This window comes from Neovison vison, chromosome 6 (genome assembly GCF_020171115.1).
Source record: "Neovison vison isolate M4711 chromosome 6, ASM_NN_V1, whole genome shotgun sequence".
In the NCBI taxonomy this organism is placed as follows: Eukaryota; Metazoa; Chordata; class Mammalia; order Carnivora; family Mustelidae; genus Neogale; species Neogale vison.
This window is the reverse complement of record NC_058096.1, coordinates 206,042,907-206,059,904: the sequence shown is the minus strand read 5'-3', so window position 1 is coordinate 206,059,904 and position 16,998 is coordinate 206,042,907. Positions and strand designations below refer to the sequence as shown.

Sequence of the window (16,998 nt, the reverse complement as noted above, 5' to 3'; positions counted from 1 at the left end):
TTTGACAGGCAGAGTTCACAAGTAGGCAGAGAGGCAAGCAAAGACAGAGAGGGGGAAGCAGGCTCCCCGTCGAGTAGAGAGCCTGATGTGGGGCTCCATCCCAGGACCCTAGGATCATGACCTGAGCCGAAGGCAAAGGCTCTAACCCACTGAGCCACCCAGGTGCCCCACCGATTCACTGATATTTTTATATTAAAAGGGGTTCTGTGGTCCTTTACCTATTCACTACATGTTCTTTTTTTTTTTCCTTAACACATTCATTTTAATGTGTTTTAATTTTTATTTTTTGTCTTTTTTTTTTTTTTTTTAGATTTTTTTTTTTTTTTTATTTGACAGAGAGAGATTACAAGTAGGCAGAGAGGCAGGCAGAGAGAGAGAGGAGGAAGCAGGCTCCCTGCTGAGCAGAGAGCCCGATGCGGGACTCGATCCCAGGACCCTGAGATCATGACCTGAGCCGAAGGCAGCGGCTTAACCCACTGAGCCACCCAGGCGCCCCTAATTTTTATTTTTTGTCTTAATGATGGTTGATTTTTTTGAGAGATTCTTTTTTTTTTTTTTCCCCCAGATTTTTTATGTATTTATTTTTTTAGAGAGAGAAAGCTTGCCCAATGAGACCAGGGGGAGGGGCAGAGGGAGGAGAGAATCTCAGGCAGACTCCCTATGGATCTCAGGACTTTGAGATAATGACCGGAACCCAAATCAAGAGTTGGACACTTAGGGCGCCTGGGTGGCTCAGTGGGGTAAGCCGCTGCCTTCGGCTCAGGTCATGATCTCAGGGTCCTGGGATCGAGTCCCGCATCGGGCTCTCTGCTCGGCAGGGAGCCTGCTTCCTCCTCTCTCTCTCTGCCTGCCTCTCTGCCTACTTGTGATCTCTCTCTGTCAAATAAATAAATAAAATCTTTAAAAAAAAAAAAAAAAAAAAGAGTTGGACACTTAACCAACCGAGCGGTCCAAGCCACCCCCTTGAGAGCTTATCTATTTCAAATAGACTTTATGTATACTTTTGTATTTAATCTAGATTTAGTTATATAAGTTATTTATATACTATCTCATCCAGATGCTCTTGCATTTTAAAGTCTTATGAGTTTTTACATTTAAATCACTATTTAAGGGACGCCTGGGTTAAGATGTCTTGTCTTCAGCTCAGGTCATGATCCCAGAGTCCTGGAATTGAGTCCCAGATAGGGCTCTTTGCTCACTGGGGAACCTGCTTCTCCCTCTGCTGCTGCTCCCCGCCCCCACCGCTTGTGCGGTTTTCTCTCTCTCTCTCTAACAAATAAAATATTAAAAATATTAAATTACTGTATAATATTGTTTCTTGCAGATGATCATTTGAAATAGTACTTGTACAGAAAAGTTAATGGGTATTTGCCAAAATCTTCTCTGTATATTTATAGCTTTCCTTCTCAATTTCTTTGTGTTGAATACCCCTTTAAGGAATCAGTAGAATCCTTTAAAACTGAAAAATCAGTTAACTTTTGCAGACTGGAGGAGGGTGTTGAAGAGCTTTGTGGTTTTTGTTTTCCTTAACTAACCATGCACCTGTTTTCCAGATATCTCAGTGTGATGTCTGTGAAACAGTGATATTCTTTTCCTAGACATTATAATAGAAAGGAACTGTGTCATTTGTGTACTGTCTGTATCACTAGTCAGTGGGGCATAACTAGCAAAGAGACTTTAAATTTTGGTAATTCAGCCTTATGGTTGCTTCCCTGGTGGGCCTTCAGCTGTGAGATGTGCCTCTTTCTTAAGGACTCCTGCGGGAAGGATAAGTCCTTGGAAATTTGACCCTTTGATATGGAGTAGACAGCCTTCCTGACTCTTTCATTCCAGACCCTTCATGTGAAGTTACCATTATTAGGTGCTTCTGCTCCTCAAGAAAAGAATTTCGCTTAGATAAGCCTGGGCAGGGAGATGATGATGATGTTTCCTATATGAGACAAGAGTTGGAATAGGCCATAATGGGGATAGGACCAGGCTATACTGTTTTGATTCTTCAATGGTTACTGTTATAACTTCTCATAGTGAAAGTAAGTAACATTTATTTTTTTCTTTTCCTTCCTTAGAAGAACAAAAAACACTAATGCATTTGAGAAAGTGGTAAAGTTTGGGGGGAGGGGAAAAAGCTGCTTTCCTGATCTGCAACTTGGCTGGATGCTAAGATGTCTGTGGACATGAATAGCCAGGGGTCTGACAGCAATGAAGAGGACTATGACCCAAATTGTGAGGAGGAAGAAGAGGATGAGGACCCTGGGGACATAGAGGACTATTACGTCGGAGTAGCCAGCGATGTGGAGCAGCAGGGGGCCGATGCCTTTGATCCTGAGGAGTACCAGTTTACCTGCTTGACCTACAAGGAATCCGAGGGTGCCCTCAATGAACACATGACCAGCTTAGCTTCTGTCCTAAAGGTGAGCAGTGATGTCAATTCCAAGTATAATTCCCCCAGTTAAATCTAAATACAAGCTTTTGCTAACTGATGTCTCCTCCAGATTGATGGAATGAGTGGCGCTGTAGTGAAACCAAATTTAGGACGTGTGTTGGATTAGTTGGACCCATTTGATGCTTTACTTTGTTTTCTAAAATATGCATATTTAAGGCCCTCAAATTCCCAAGTTACTAAAAATGAGGAACAATAGAGTAAATTCAGGATAGACTGGAAGTGCATAGAAGTAGAATTATGTAGATTAACATGGTTTCAGTAAGTGAGTCTTATGAAACTTAATGAGGTAAGATATGATTAGCCTCAGAATCACCATCCTCTGTACCACCGTGTGTGAGTTTCTGGCAAATGTCTTGAGAGGTACCCAGGATGTGCCTTGAGTCATCAGTGCCCCTGGGTAATTGAATTCCATTGTTTCATGTACTAATGTCTAATGTTGGAAGAGATTTTAGTTTGTGTTTCCTTGATTTGGGAGGTATTTTATGGAAATTTTAAAGAGTTGGTTATCCCAGCAAGAATCTCATTTTTACCACTGAAATTAGCTTGCTTTTCAATCTTGTACCTCAGGCCACTTTTTTTCTTACCATGTATGTTTTGTGCTATGTAAGACTAGTACCTAGTACACTCACATAAAACACTATGTACAATAATTATTTTTTATGTTCATTTAGACAATTTCCCAGCATGTTTCTTTCTCCTCTAATGTTGGCCATTATGTGAAAGTGGGGCCATTTCTCTTATTTCACTGCCCTTCCTTCAAGAACTGCTATATCGATCTTGTTATCTGCCTAAATCGAAGGTCAGGGGAACATAGGCATGATTTCAACCAAATGATTTTCTTGTTGGTATTTAAATGGAAGTAACTAAGGTATGCCATGTGTGATTTCTCTAAAAGCTGCTTTATCTATTAGTTTAGGGATTTTTTTCCCCCAGGTGGTCAGCAGAGGCTCACTAATACCTTAGATTTGGATACTCAGGGCTTTATTAGCAGCTAGTGGGAAGTTGAAATCTACAGCTTTTTTGGTGACTTATTCCTGGAAGGGTTGCAGACTTCTTGTCTTGTGGTCAGTAGAAAACTTTGAAGAATGGAGACCCATTGGAACCTCTGGATTTGGGATTTCTGCCCCATAGCTTTAGTAAAGCTGCTGGGACCTGTGTTTCCAGAGGACATTTCTGTGGTAGAAAAGACATCATATCTCTTCTTCACAGTGCACACACCTCTCTGGTCAACTAGTTTCTTTTGCTTTAATCATATTGTCAGGTTATGCACAGTGTTGGTATTTAAAATTAGAAAAGGTATTATCAGGTGTGTGGCTGTGTGTTGACTAAGTTCATCAGATGTTTCATCTATGCATAAGCACCCTGTTCCCTCTGTGCTACCTTTCCTACCCTTCTGGGTGGGCCCAGATACCTGTCTTTGTTTTTTTTTTTAATTGTGGTAAACCATACATAACATAAAATTTCCCAATTTTACATTTTTCCTTGCTATTAAGCTGATACAGGGTTAGGCCCCTGGAAAGTCTCCCCATAGAAAGCCCTCCCTTTCCTCCCTTCGAGTGCCTTCAGAGTCTAGCTTGTACTTTTCCTGGGTAGCCTTCTACCACTGCAACACAGTGGTTGTACCGTCCTTTGTTCTCAGCGCCTGAACATTACAGCTCCTGTATGTACTAGAGCACATCCTGCAGTTTTTGGACCGCTTACGTTGTTTTACCTTTTCGTGTATTTTTGCATGATCTCCGACTAGATTGTCACTTCATAGAGGACAGAAATTGCTTTATACCTTTTCTCCCCCATCATTCCTGTCACAGTGTTTCATCCATAGTAGGTGTTGAATAATTTCTTGGATACTGTGAATTTTGTCAGCTGTTGATGACAGTAGCTGATGCTGTTCATATGAGCCAGATTCCGTAGTCCCCTACTGTACACCCTTCTCTGCTGTCAGGAAAAGGCATCATTCTGACCCTCAAAATCATGAAAAGAAGGAGCAAAACAAACTTGGTATAGAGATGAAGAAATAAAAAGAGATGAAAGAAAGTTGAAACACAAGGAAGGGGTTAAAGAGAAAATGAGACAAAGGGGAAAACAGTCCATGAAAATTTAGATCACGGTAAAGGATGGATTTTTTTTCCCCCTTCCCTAGGTCTCACTGAGAAGCATGCTAATAACCATTTTCTTTCTGGAGCTGGGGAGCAAGGGTTCTGGCTCTTTTGGTGGCTTGGCTATGCATAAAGGGACTCAGTGGTGTTTTAAGTAGTTTGGGAATTTGACTGAAGAGGCTAGGCAAAAACAGCTTGGTTGAGACTAGAGAGGGAATCACATACAATCTTCCTTTTTCAGGCTGGCTAAAAACTAACGTTTTCATTTTTGTAATTAATATTTTATGAGATGAGAGGGAATAATTTAAGTGCTGCGTTTACGGAATGGTGTTTATTGGTGCTTTGGCTATTCTAGCTCCCCTATTGCATGTTTATCTGAGAGTAGATATCAGTGGTGATCATCCAGATTACTACTGATGTTCCCCGATGATCCTGGTGTTGTTTGTACAACTCTGTGACATATTGAGATATTTAATTCTTTGATATGATTTAGGTGCTATTTGGCTGGTAGGAAATATGATGTGTATGTGGTTTAAAGTTAGAGCCATATGGAACAGTCATTTATGAATGAAAGCTAAGTTTGAGGACTGGCTTGACTTTTTCACTGATTCTCATGTCTGTTTCACTTGTTTTGTTTGTGTGTTGGCAGTTACCTATGGATGGGGCATTGTCTGGCATAAAATTAAGCCTTTTGTTGTCTTTTGAGATTTGATGTCTCTTAAATATTAAAATTCCTATTGTCTGGGACACTGGGTTTTTGGTTTAGTGAGGGCCCCTGGTGTCAGGGTAACTTCCTATACATGTTGTAAAACAAGTCCTTGAGTAAGATCATTAATTGAGAAAGGAAAGTGTCCAGGAAATCAGATTTAAGGGCTAAGGATAGACAACAGAGAAAATGCCTATCTTTTATGGGGGAGGGTAGGGAGACTACTGTGTTCAGATAATGACAAAATGGAAGCTTTGTATTTAGAATTAGCTATCATCTTATACAGATAGGATACAGTTGACCCTTGAACAATGACGGGGACTAGGGGAGCCAATCCCCAAACTGCCAAAAATCCACATATAACTTTTGACTCCTTAGTAGCTTACTGTTGACTAGAGGCCTTACCAATACCATAAACAGTGAGCACATATCCTGTATATTACGTGTATTACATACCAGATTCTTATAATAAAGTAAACTAGTGAAAGAAAATGTTAAGAAAGTCATAAGGAAAAGACCTTTACAGTACTGTATTGCAAAAAATTGTGTATAGGTGGCTCTGTGTGATTCAAACCCATGTTATTCAAGTATCAACTGTAGTCATTAGAGATTAGATGATTGTCAGGTGAGATATATTGTAGGAGGGAGAAAATCTATGACAAATATTTGTCATGATTGTGTAGGTCTTTATGTCTTAAAGAAAGTCTTTAAGGAAAACAAAGCTAACTTTAAAACCCTGTCTTTTCTTTAAAAAAAACAAAAACAAAAACAAACCCTGTCTTTTCATATGACACTCACACGAAGATTATTTGATTATCTTACAGATGAAAGAGTCCTTTTCTGGTAATAACAGACATTTTTATTGCAAAATATGTAGTAGTTAGCCAAGAAGAATTTTGTTGTTCAGTGAATCCTGTTTGTTACTGCTGTTCTGTGAAACTCCTGAGGCATTTGCTATCAAGCTGCTCAGGAAGGGGCTCAGCCCAGATAGCCCAGGCTGGCTTTCATTGGTGATGGGCCAGAGGAGTCTCCCCCATGCTACTCTCTTCCTCTCAGCAGTGTGCCAGGGGTGTGGGCAGGAGAGGAGGAATGTGGTTCAGGTCCCCACCCAAATGCATGAAAAAGGAGAAGTAGTAGTCCACTTTGGGCTAGATCCAGTCTAATGGAGCAAAAGTGAGCTCTCTGAGCTTTGTGTTGCAGGAGAACCTTGAAGTTGGAGTAGAAGGGCAGTGCAGGTCACAGCAGTCAAGTCCAAGCCCCACAGGTCGATAAGCATGGTGATAGGAAAGTTATGTTCTGAGCTAGAGCAGGAGACTAAGAAGTAAGTATAGGTTAAAGGGAGTAAAATGTGGAGGATTGTGAATGCAGCCTGGGGTGTCTTTACTATTGGATTTTTAAACTTCTTCATTGCTGAACTGCGCTGTTCACTTCTTAAGCCTTGTGTTCCTTCAGATAGGATTGGAGAAATAAGCTGGTTATAATGAGTGTTTTTACTACAGTTCTTGCTTTATGAATTGTATTAACTGCAGTAGAGCTGGGGAAACTTACGTAGAATACTTCATTCTGCCACCCTTTTGCTTAAATTTATTTTAAAATCTCGTGTTTGATATTCAGCAAAATGTGGCTGGAAAATCTTTTATGATTCTTCTTCTGTGGATCTTTTTTCCCCTTTGTGGATGAATCATAATTAGTTTTCAATGCTTCTGACTCCAAGTGCAGAAGTCTTTATAGTCTCATGTTCAAAACAATCTCATTTCTATGCATTTGGTACTGATAACATGAGCAATTGATGTTTTTCACAAAATACCTTGTATTTAGTCTTTCTCTTAAGTGGCACCAAGTTTTTGTATAATATCTGGAAAAGACTTTAATTTTACTTATCATGTCAACTTTATTTTATCCTGATATAGTGGGATTTTAGACCATTTTTATTTATATATTTGTTAATGGTAATTATGTTTATTACTATTAATGGGAGTATCCTCAAGCTGGGCTTGGTAACACTGAGTATTTATGCTGAGCAGCCATCTGATTTCTATTTTTATGACCTGATGTCAGATTTCTTTGCATGCCTGTATCTCAATAGAATCTAGATTAAATTCCTGTGTTTCAAGTAGTTGGTTGTTAGTGGGTGTGTCATACTTCATGACGTTTAGTCTGGAAATCTGATGTGCATTTTACTGATGTACAGATTTATTTTTAAAAGGGAGATGAAAAATATCCAGAATGACGTTGAGAATTGCCTAAGTACAACTAGTGCTACAGTTGTCCCTGTCTTGCCAGTTTAGTAAGGTTATTGTCATCATTGACTTTGTGTGCGCACTGTGCACTTGGCACCACACGCTAAGTTTACCGCCTTCCAGAAAATAAGCTCTTAATCAGATTCAAGAGCAGCTTTCATTCTAGTCTTTTTCTTGTACTTTCACATTATCATACAAATGATGCATAATCAAGGGGTGGTCTTATTTTATTTCAGGATTTATTTATTTTAGAGAGAGAGCACACAAGCAGGGGGAGGGGCAGAAGGAGAGGGAGAAAATCCCAAGCAGACTCCCTGCCGAGGCCTACAACAGGGAGCTCAACCCCTGGACCCCGAGATCATGACCAGAGCCAAAACCAGGAGTCAGCCACGGGGTGCCTGGGGCTCAGTGGGTTAAGCATCTGCCTTCAGCTGCCTTCAGTGTCTGCCTTTGGGTCCTTTGGCTCCCTGCTCAGTAGGGAGTTTGCTTCTCCCTCTTCCTCTGTATGTCCCTCCCTCATGCTCTTCTCTCAAACAAATAAATAAAATCTTTTTTTTTTTTTAAATAAGATCTTTAAAAAAAAAAAAAAAGAAGTCACGCACTCAGCTGACTGAGCCACCCAGGATTAAGGGGTGCTTTTAATCCTACATTTGTGTTCTAATCCTTAACTTATTTATATTTAACCTTTTATTGTTGAGGTGTTACTATAGTATTTAAAGAAGAAATACCCTTCATAATTCCTTAATCTAAAATAAGAGTTTTCTTCCTTGCTTATAGTCCTGCAGGTCTTACCCAAATTTATACATAATATTACTGTGCTTCAGTTCATTCATTTAACCAGTATTTATTAAGCACTTACTATGTGCCAGGCACTGAAAAAAATAGCATTGAACAACATAATAGTTTCCTTACCTGATGAATGTTAGATTCTGGTAATTGTTCTGTACATGTATTTTTATATTCTGATATTTTCTTATATACAAGCTTGCCTCAGAGATATTGCAGGTTTGGTTCCAGACCACTGCAATAAAGCAAAAATCACAATAAAGCAAGTCAAATGAATTTGTTTCACAGCACAAAAAAAAGTTGTATTTATGCTATACAGTCGTCTGATAAGTGTTCAGTAGCAACTTGTCTATAAAATAATGTAAATATCCTAATTTTAAAATAACATTGCTGAAAATTGCTAACCATCACCTGAGCTTTCAGCAGGTTGTAATCACTGATCACAGATCACCATAACAAATACAAGAATAAGTCTACGGCCATACCACCCTGAACGCGCCCGATCTCATCTGATCTCGGAAGCTAAGCAGGGTCGGGCCTGGTTAGTACTTGGATGGGAGACAAATACAAGAATAATGAAAAAATTTGAAATATTGCAAGAATTACCAAAATGTGGCACAGAGATAGGAAGTTAGCAAATGCTATCAGAAAAATGGTGCTGATAGACTTACTTGATGCAGGGTTGCCACAGACCTTCAGTTTGTTTTTGAAAACACACACACAAAAACAGTATCTGCAAAATATGGTGAAATGAGGTGTGCCTGTATTTTAACGATTTCCCCATTTTTACTTCATCCTCATAAATTACTTTAAATGGCTGAGTATCACACCATCATATTGAGCCTTAATTTGCTCAGATTTTCTCCATTGGGCATTTAGGTAAGTACTTATGTGTTACAGTTCTTGGGGACTGGTTATGTTGGCTGTGAACACTTTTGTAAATGTGGCCTTTGAGTCTCTTGGCCCTTGGCCAGAGCCTGGGCTAGGGGTCAGATGGTTGGGCTCCATTTCCTTTTTTGCCATTTAATATAATGTGACCTTGGGCAAGTTCCTAACATCTCGAAGCTTCAATTTCTTCAACTGTAAAATAATGATAAAAAGACCTCCTTCGCTGCAGTGAATGAGATAATGCATGTAAAGTACCTGGCACATGAATGTTCAAACAAATGGTTATGGTGGAAGGCAGGTCATGGCAGGGCAAGTGCAGAACAGTGGGATTGTTACTTTCACATATTTATTGCAGTTCCTTAGAACACACTCTTAGGAATGTGCATTTTCAGTTGCAGGCTAAAAGCCACATTGAGGAAGGTTCTGGGTGGCATATTGCTGATGATGTCTCTAGTGTGCATATGGTAGATGGATCATGTACTTTGGATTTTTTTGTCTTCATGCAGAGCCTCTGGTTCCCTTCTCCTGGGGCTCACTGATAAGAAAAGTAAAAATAACACAAAGTGAATTTTGAATTGGGACCAGGAAAAGGATGCAGGGGAATATAGCTTGTCTGTTATTCCTACATTTTTGGTTGACTGCTGTGTTTAGTCTTAGGCCTGCATTGATAGAACTACTTAATGTGAAGTACTTGGTTAATTGGGGGTTCTTATTATTGGGGCATCTCCTTACTTTAACTTGTGCTCTGTTCCAGTCTCCCCTGTTTTGTTTTTGTTTTTGTTTTTGTTTTTGTTTTACTTTGCCTTTGCCCCTACTGCTCTAGGAAAAATTTCACAGATTAGATTTCTCTGCCCAAAAGAGGAAAGAGTTATAGGAAGGATTTGAGAAAGGTACAGATGAGATACAGGAAGCTTCTCATCTTGCTCTTCCTAAAATGTGTCTGTCCTGTGGCTTGATTACTCAAATTGACATGAATTATCAGAATTTGAAGCTTATTTATGTTCCCTTTTCTTAGAACTGTCACAAATCTTTATACACAGAAATGGTTTTACTGTGAAAACCTCAAATTACCAACAAGAAATGGAGAAAAATACAGGGAAAGTGAGCAAAAGGTTGGTTTAGAGATTTTAATAGAACAGAACTGTTCTTATGATCATGAACAGAGTGGTCTCCATCTGGAAAATTTGCCGTCTTTGACTAGTGGCTTCTTTCTTGGCCAGTATATGCTCTAGTCATTCTCATTTCTTTTATCCCTTAGTTTAGGCTTTTATTTTCCAGAGTCTGTAGATAGCTTTGCCTCCTTTTAACAAGAAATAACTCCAGTGCCATCAGAATTAGCTGCCTGGGGACTCTTGAGTGGCTCAGTTGGTTAAGCAGCTGCCTTCGGCTCAGGTCATGATTCCAGTGTCCTGGGATCGAGTCCCACATCCTGCTTCTCCCTCTGCCTCTGCCTACCACCCTGTCTGCCTGTGCTCGTGTGTGCACTCTCTCTCTCTAAAAAACAAATACAATTTTTTTTAAAAAAAATTAGCTGCTTGGATTCTCTCTCTCTCTCTTTTTAATATTTTATTTATTTATTTGACAGAGATCACAAGCAGGCAGAGAGGCAGGTGGGGGGTGGGGAGGAGCAGGCTCCCCGCGGAGCAGAGAGCCCGTTGTGGGGCTCAATCCCAGGACCCTGAGACCATGACCTGAGCCGAAGGCAGAGGCCAGGCACCAGAGCCACCCAGGTGCCCCTGGATTCTCTGTCTTAATTGATGATACCACCATCCACCAAGCTGGAAGCTGAATTACCCTTGACTCCCTTCTCCCATGAAGCCCTCCCTGTTCCCCAGGCAAAGTTGGACACTCCTGTCTCTGTACTGCTCTGTACATGTGTCTTGCTGTGTATTTATGCTAATTAGAAACTCTTGCTTGTAAGCCAGGGCAACTTTTTGAGAGTTTCTTGTTGTTGATCCGACTGTCTAAGCCAAGTCAATGAATGCAGAAGTTGAGAATTTAACCCCAGACCTCTACTTCTCTAGGTTCCCATTTGTAAATAGAAGACACAGTTATCAAAGGATTTCCATGAAGCTGGCTGAAGTCTAAGCAGAGACAGTATATACCTGGTAGATGTATGGTTCCCAGCTTGGGGTGCCTCTCAGAATTAGTTTTGTCAATTCTGATACAGAAGCCTGAATTTTATGCAGACATAATAAAATAAAATCTTATTTTATGCAGACATAATAAAACAAAATTTTCAGAGATGAAGCAAGGTATTCATTATATTTATGTGGAGAATTCATGTGGAAGTACAAAAAAATTGTGAAACAATTCAGGTTATCAAAGCGAGGAGGAAAGGGTGCATTTTCTTTGGCTGCCGAAAGGATGTGTCCAACCTTCAGAGTGTACTGGTTTCATAACTGGAGTAGGGGTAGGATAAAGACACCCAACTATACTGGCAAGTTTGATAGGTTTCCTGTATTTTTTTTCCTGTAATATTTCTGATGTCTAAATGTAACTTCCTTTGTCATCGATATCAAGATAAAAGTGGTTTCTTAGGATCATGGTGATAATGATAGCTGTAAAAATAATATCTGCAGTGTGAATGTTTTAAGAGTTTTGAATTTTATGGCACAGAACACACACACACACACACCCCGCTAGCATGTTAGCATTGGCTTCTGCTGCAAGATCGTTGGCTGTCCTTATATACCTTTGTATCCCTCCATTTGTTTTTGTTTGTTTGGTATTCAGATGTCTGTAGCAGTTTTATTTGCAATAGCCAAAAACTGGAAACAACCTAAATATCCAGAAACAGATGAATGAACAAGTAGTGGTATGCCCATTGAACAGCATACTTCTCGGCGGTATAAAGAGTGAATGGTTTACATAAGCGTCATTGGTAAATCCCAAAAAAGTATGCTGCATAAGGGATCCGAGGGGGGGAAAGAGCAAATATTTTATGATTTCAATGATATAAAATTCTAGAAAATGCAAACCCATTGTGAAGGAAAGTAAAACAGTGGTTGGGGAGGGCAGGGAGAAAGATGATGCTGAAGAGCATGAGGTAAATTCAGGGATGGTTTTCTATTTTGAAATACTATGAAAATGAAAGTAAAGGCATATTCATGTTATTAAACTCGTAATACAACAAAGAGTAGGTTGAGGGGGGTGGCTTGTGGAGACCTTGCACACAGGAGCCCCTTTGTCTCACAAATCTTTGAAGAGACTGCAGATCTTTGAAGAGACCTGTGAGCTCTAATTTGACTGACAAAGGCTGGAAGAGATAAACGAACTGCAAAATGAGGGGATTAATTAAAAAGTTCTCTGTAAAATAGTCAGCCCTGCCCCCACTTGGTTTCTAGGCAAAATAATGTCCATATTTTTAAGAAAGAGAATACCCCGGGGAGAAGTAGGGCCTTTAGAGAGTGTGAGATTGGGCTGACATCATTGCTCACTTTGGGGGCTCTTGAGTCTTGGGTATATGCTGCCTCTGATTAAGCACCCTATAGAAAATCCTGTCAGTTGACAGTTGACAGGTTCTGTCCATGTACACAGAGTTGGATTCATTTTCCTGACATCCCCCACCCCTTTTAAAATTGTAATACTCATATTAAATTAACCACTTTAAAGTTGAAAATCAGTAGCATTTAGTACATTCACAGTGTGCAACCATAACCTCTGTTTAGTTCCAGAACATTTTCATTACCCAAAAGGAAACCTGGTATGCATTAAACAGTTATTTCCCACTCTCCCTGGGCAACCACTAATCTGCTTTTTGTCTCTATGGATTTACTTATTCTGTATATGTCATATAATTGGAATCATGCAGTATATGACCTTTTGTGTCTGGTTGCTTTCACTTAGCATGATATTTTCAAGGTTCATCCAAGTTATAGCATTTATCACTACTTCATTCCTTTTTTGGTGGCCCTTTGTTTTTTAACCAAGAATCACCAGTCATTTGAGGAAAACATGCAAAATGGAAAAGAAACAGGAAAATTGATCTGAGCTGAAACAGACCAGTAGATGGTTTTGCTTGTTTTTAAAAGCATACTATTTAGTAATCTGCTAGATATTCAAGAAGGTATGGCATCCATGAAACAATCAGTGTTGCCATCTGGAAGAAACTGTCAAAATAAAAAAGCTCATAGAGATGAATTATGTTTGCCAAGTTAAAAAATATTCCGTAGATAGATCAGAAGATTAAGTTAAGAGAAAATCTCAGCATAAAGCCAAAATACAGGCAAAAATTGATGCGGAAGAAAGAGACATAGAGGATCAATCCAGAGAACCATCATCTGCCGGCATTTCTGGGAAGTGAGAAAAAAAATTGAAAGGAGAGAAATATTTAAAAGTATAAGAAAAAAATTTGCAGGATCAAAAGAAGGGAGCATTCTTCATATTTAAAGTTTCTACCCAGTGCTCAACGAAGAAAGAAAGACCCACGGCTAAGAATTGTGACTGTGAAATTTCAGAAAAACAAGAATAGAGAGGAAACCATAACAGTTTCTATGAGATACACTGGGTCTTCTAAAAGCAATGGGAATCAGATGTGTCATCCACAGCAGTGACAACCAGAAGGCAGTGGAGCAGCAATCTTCCCAGCCCTGAGGGAGAATGGTTTTGAACCAGATCTGTCATAGCAAAATACACTTGTTTTCAGATGTGCAAGGACTCCTGAAATTTTCTTTCCTTATACCTTTTCTGAAGCAGTTATTTACAGATGAAAATTTTTTAAAAAGGAAAAATTTCAAGAAATGACTGAACTAACCTAGTAGTCCAATGAAAAGATTCAAGTTACCTGTGCAACAGGAACTCTGTTTTACCCTGGAAAGTAGCCATCCCAGATTTGGACACAGATTTGGTGGGATCCAGGAAGAATTTATTTGGGAATGGGAATGGGTAGATTCCAAGCAACAGATAAAATCAAGAAGCTGGAAGACAGTTGGAATACAGTGAAGAAACCATAGAACTTTTTACAAGGGGCAAGGGAATTAGAATTCCTACGCAAAGCAGAAAAACTGTATGCAGAAAGTTGTAAGCCAAATACAAATCAAACACATAAGTGGCACAACTATGAGTAATTGGTGGTGACTGAATAGAAAATGTATTTGTGCCTAATGTATGAAGAATATCCTTCTTTATGGATAGTAGCTTTGGAAGCACAAGGAAGAAAGAGCAATTCTGGTCCTGTAAACAGTATTTTAAAGTTACAAAGGAAAAATAAATAAATAAATAAAGTTAGAAAGGTAACTGATGGAAGGAACTGAAAGTAGTAATTTAAATATAAAAAGGTTGGGCCTTGGAAGGGGTGGTAGGGAGTGGTATAAGTACGCTAAATCTGCTAGAAAATTATGGGCATGCTTAATGAGGTTGGTGACAACCAAAAGAATTGGTGGAGATTTCTCCTGGGTGGGAAGACTGGGATGCTGGGGTGGGATGGCGTGGCAGGTATTGTTCCTTTTCATCAAAGTGCTTTTTATGAGCCATTTGATTTTCTTTGTTCATTGGTAATTGGGATAGGTTAAGAACTTGTTGATTCTCAATAAACAAATGTTTCTTTCCTGAGTGTCTTCCGCTGTTTTAACTTTTAGATAGATGCTGAGAACTGGGGGGGGGGGGAATAGTCTGACCTCTACCATAAAATAATTCTAAGATCTCTTTGCCTTTAGTTTCTGCCATCACTTTTTTTAGAATGGTGAGAGAGGAGATATAAATAAATCTTTTTCTACTTGTATTTCATATTTTCTGATATATCCACTACAAGTGCCACTTTGATTATCTTGGTCTGTTGAAAAACTTAAAGTAGCTTCTTCAGACTCCAGCCTGAACTCCTTCCTGTTTCCCCCTTCTCTAACCCTTATTGTTTGATTTTTGTCTCCTCAAACCTCCTGTAACCATCTCTGCCCTTCAGAACCCTCTACAAACTCAGAGAACGCCTTGTCCTTCCTTTTTTAAATTCTTTTTTTTTTTTTTCCTTTTTAACCTTCCTTGGGAGCTGTATCTGGCCTCTTCCTGCATCCCCTAGAGGCCAGATCTTGGTGCCTGTCTGGGTTCTGGAGGAGAGTGTGGGTGTGCAGTGACAGGATCTAGTACTGGTGCTGGCATTGTTCCAAGTGCTTGCGTATGGCAGAAAGGGAAGTTGTTTCAAATTTCTGTCCTCAAGGAGCTTCCATTTCCGATGGAGTTTTATATAAACAGAAAGGTTATAAAAATAGCGTTATATGTTTTAAGCACAGCTAAGACCAGCAGTTGGTAGTTCTGTCTTTGAAAAATGTTCTTGGAGTCCATGGCTTTATCAGTAAGATATGCTAGCCTCTGAGGTATCCTCTAGAGAAGAGTGGGAACATGAATGGTACTGCCAAGCTAGTGTTTGGTATTCCCTCTTACACGCCTCCTCACAGTAGCAGTAGCTACAAGAGGCAGAGCATTATTTGAAATCATTTTTGGACAGGGTGGGCTTATGGCTGCATGAACATGGTAGGAGATTTGGATTTTAGTCCTACAATGTGCAGTTCATTGGATGTCAGCTCCTGTCTGCATTTCTTTTGGTTTGGTTATTGGATGTGACCTTGGTTCGTAAAAATGGTGGTCATCCTGCTTACATGGCACCCCCTGGAAAACTCTTTAGAATTCTTGTAGGGGCTTAACCAGCCCTTTGTACTAAGTACTTTCCAGAGGTATTTCGTCAAAACGTGCTTCCTAAAAGATAGGCTGGGATTTGCTCCATGATACTGTAGCAGGTGATGGATAGATGAGGTATAGATAGAGTGGACCTGAGTGGCCATGAGTTGATGTTGGAGCTGGGTGATGGGTACATGATTTTCATCATACTCTTCACTTTTATAGATGTTTGGAATTTTTCATAATAAAAAGTATCCTGGTGGTCAGGGATGGATGACTCATATTTTTGCTTTATTGTATTTTGCATAAAATTTTTATTTAGTGAGGTCTTTGGGGGTTTTTGGTATTTATTTTAATGATTAGAGACAGAGTGAGTTAAGGTTAGATGAGAGAAATCTTCAAATTTAATCAGATTTTTCAAAATATGAATAGCATGGGTGCCTTGATTACAAGTCAGCTCTCCCACCATGGAGACCTGTAAAGAAAAAGTGAAAGGAAGCAAAGTGATGATCAGGAGCCAGAGAGCTGACCTCCTAGAAACTGAGAATATGTAGATGTGAAGTATGGGAGAAGTGAAGGCCCACCACTTAAATTAGACCGTAGGGGTGAGCCTTGCCTCAAGTCAGATTCCTGGTGGGACCCCGCTATCACCATCATTGCTGCTGATTTCATCCCATTCTAGGGTGATAATTCACCTATTCCTTTGTCTCTGTACTTTAACCTTGTTTCTTCCTCTTATCCCTTTTAGTACTTTCTCGCCTCACCCCCTACCCTCCAAGACCTGAATTCATCCATCTTGATCTCCTTAGGCTAGCTTTCCTATGTCATGTCCCCTTTCTACCCCAGATCCAGAAGCTCACCCACAATTCACTCCTTTCCTTCATCTCTGCTGTTTAGTGAATTACTACTGGTGTTTGTTAACAAATGTGATTGGACCACGAAGTGGCTTAACACAAGCTGAGGCATGGAGACCCATTCGTGTAGCCTTAAAAATTTTCAGGCAGTTGGCAAGTAAGAATTCTAAATAAAAATTGAAACTACCACCTGTATTTTTTCAGGCCGTTGATGCTCACTGCCATCAGCTGCATCCTCCCTATGGCACTGGTAAGTGTGGGAAGGGCTGGTGACAGTTTTGGTGGGCTGCTGGATTTCTTTTTTCTGGGGGAAGGATCTATTTGCAAGCCATGTTATTAACTTGTCCCCAAGGGCTGGACAGCTTCAAGCAGCTAT

At 39.8% G+C, this 16,998-nt stretch overlaps 1 protein-coding gene across 2 annotated transcripts in view; it reads left to right on the top strand.

Annotated features, from left to right (window-relative positions):
- ARIH2 (ariadne RBR E3 ubiquitin protein ligase 2) overlaps window positions 1–16,998 on the top strand; it is a 53,070-nt gene that overhangs the window by 4,299 nt on the left and 31,773 nt on the right. Inside the window, exons 1-2 of one of the 2 annotated variants that reach the window (XM_044253608.1) lie at window positions 2,325–2,411; window positions 16,827–16,872. In XM_044253608.1, coding sequence (XP_044109543.1) covers window positions 16,834–16,872 — 39 coding nt within the window. In that variant the 5' untranslated portion in view covers window positions 2,325–2,411; window positions 16,827–16,833. Of the gene's footprint in view, window positions 1–2,066; window positions 2,412–16,826; window positions 16,873–16,998 lie in introns of those variants that run through there. The other variant, XM_044253607.1, reaches the window with a different exon arrangement.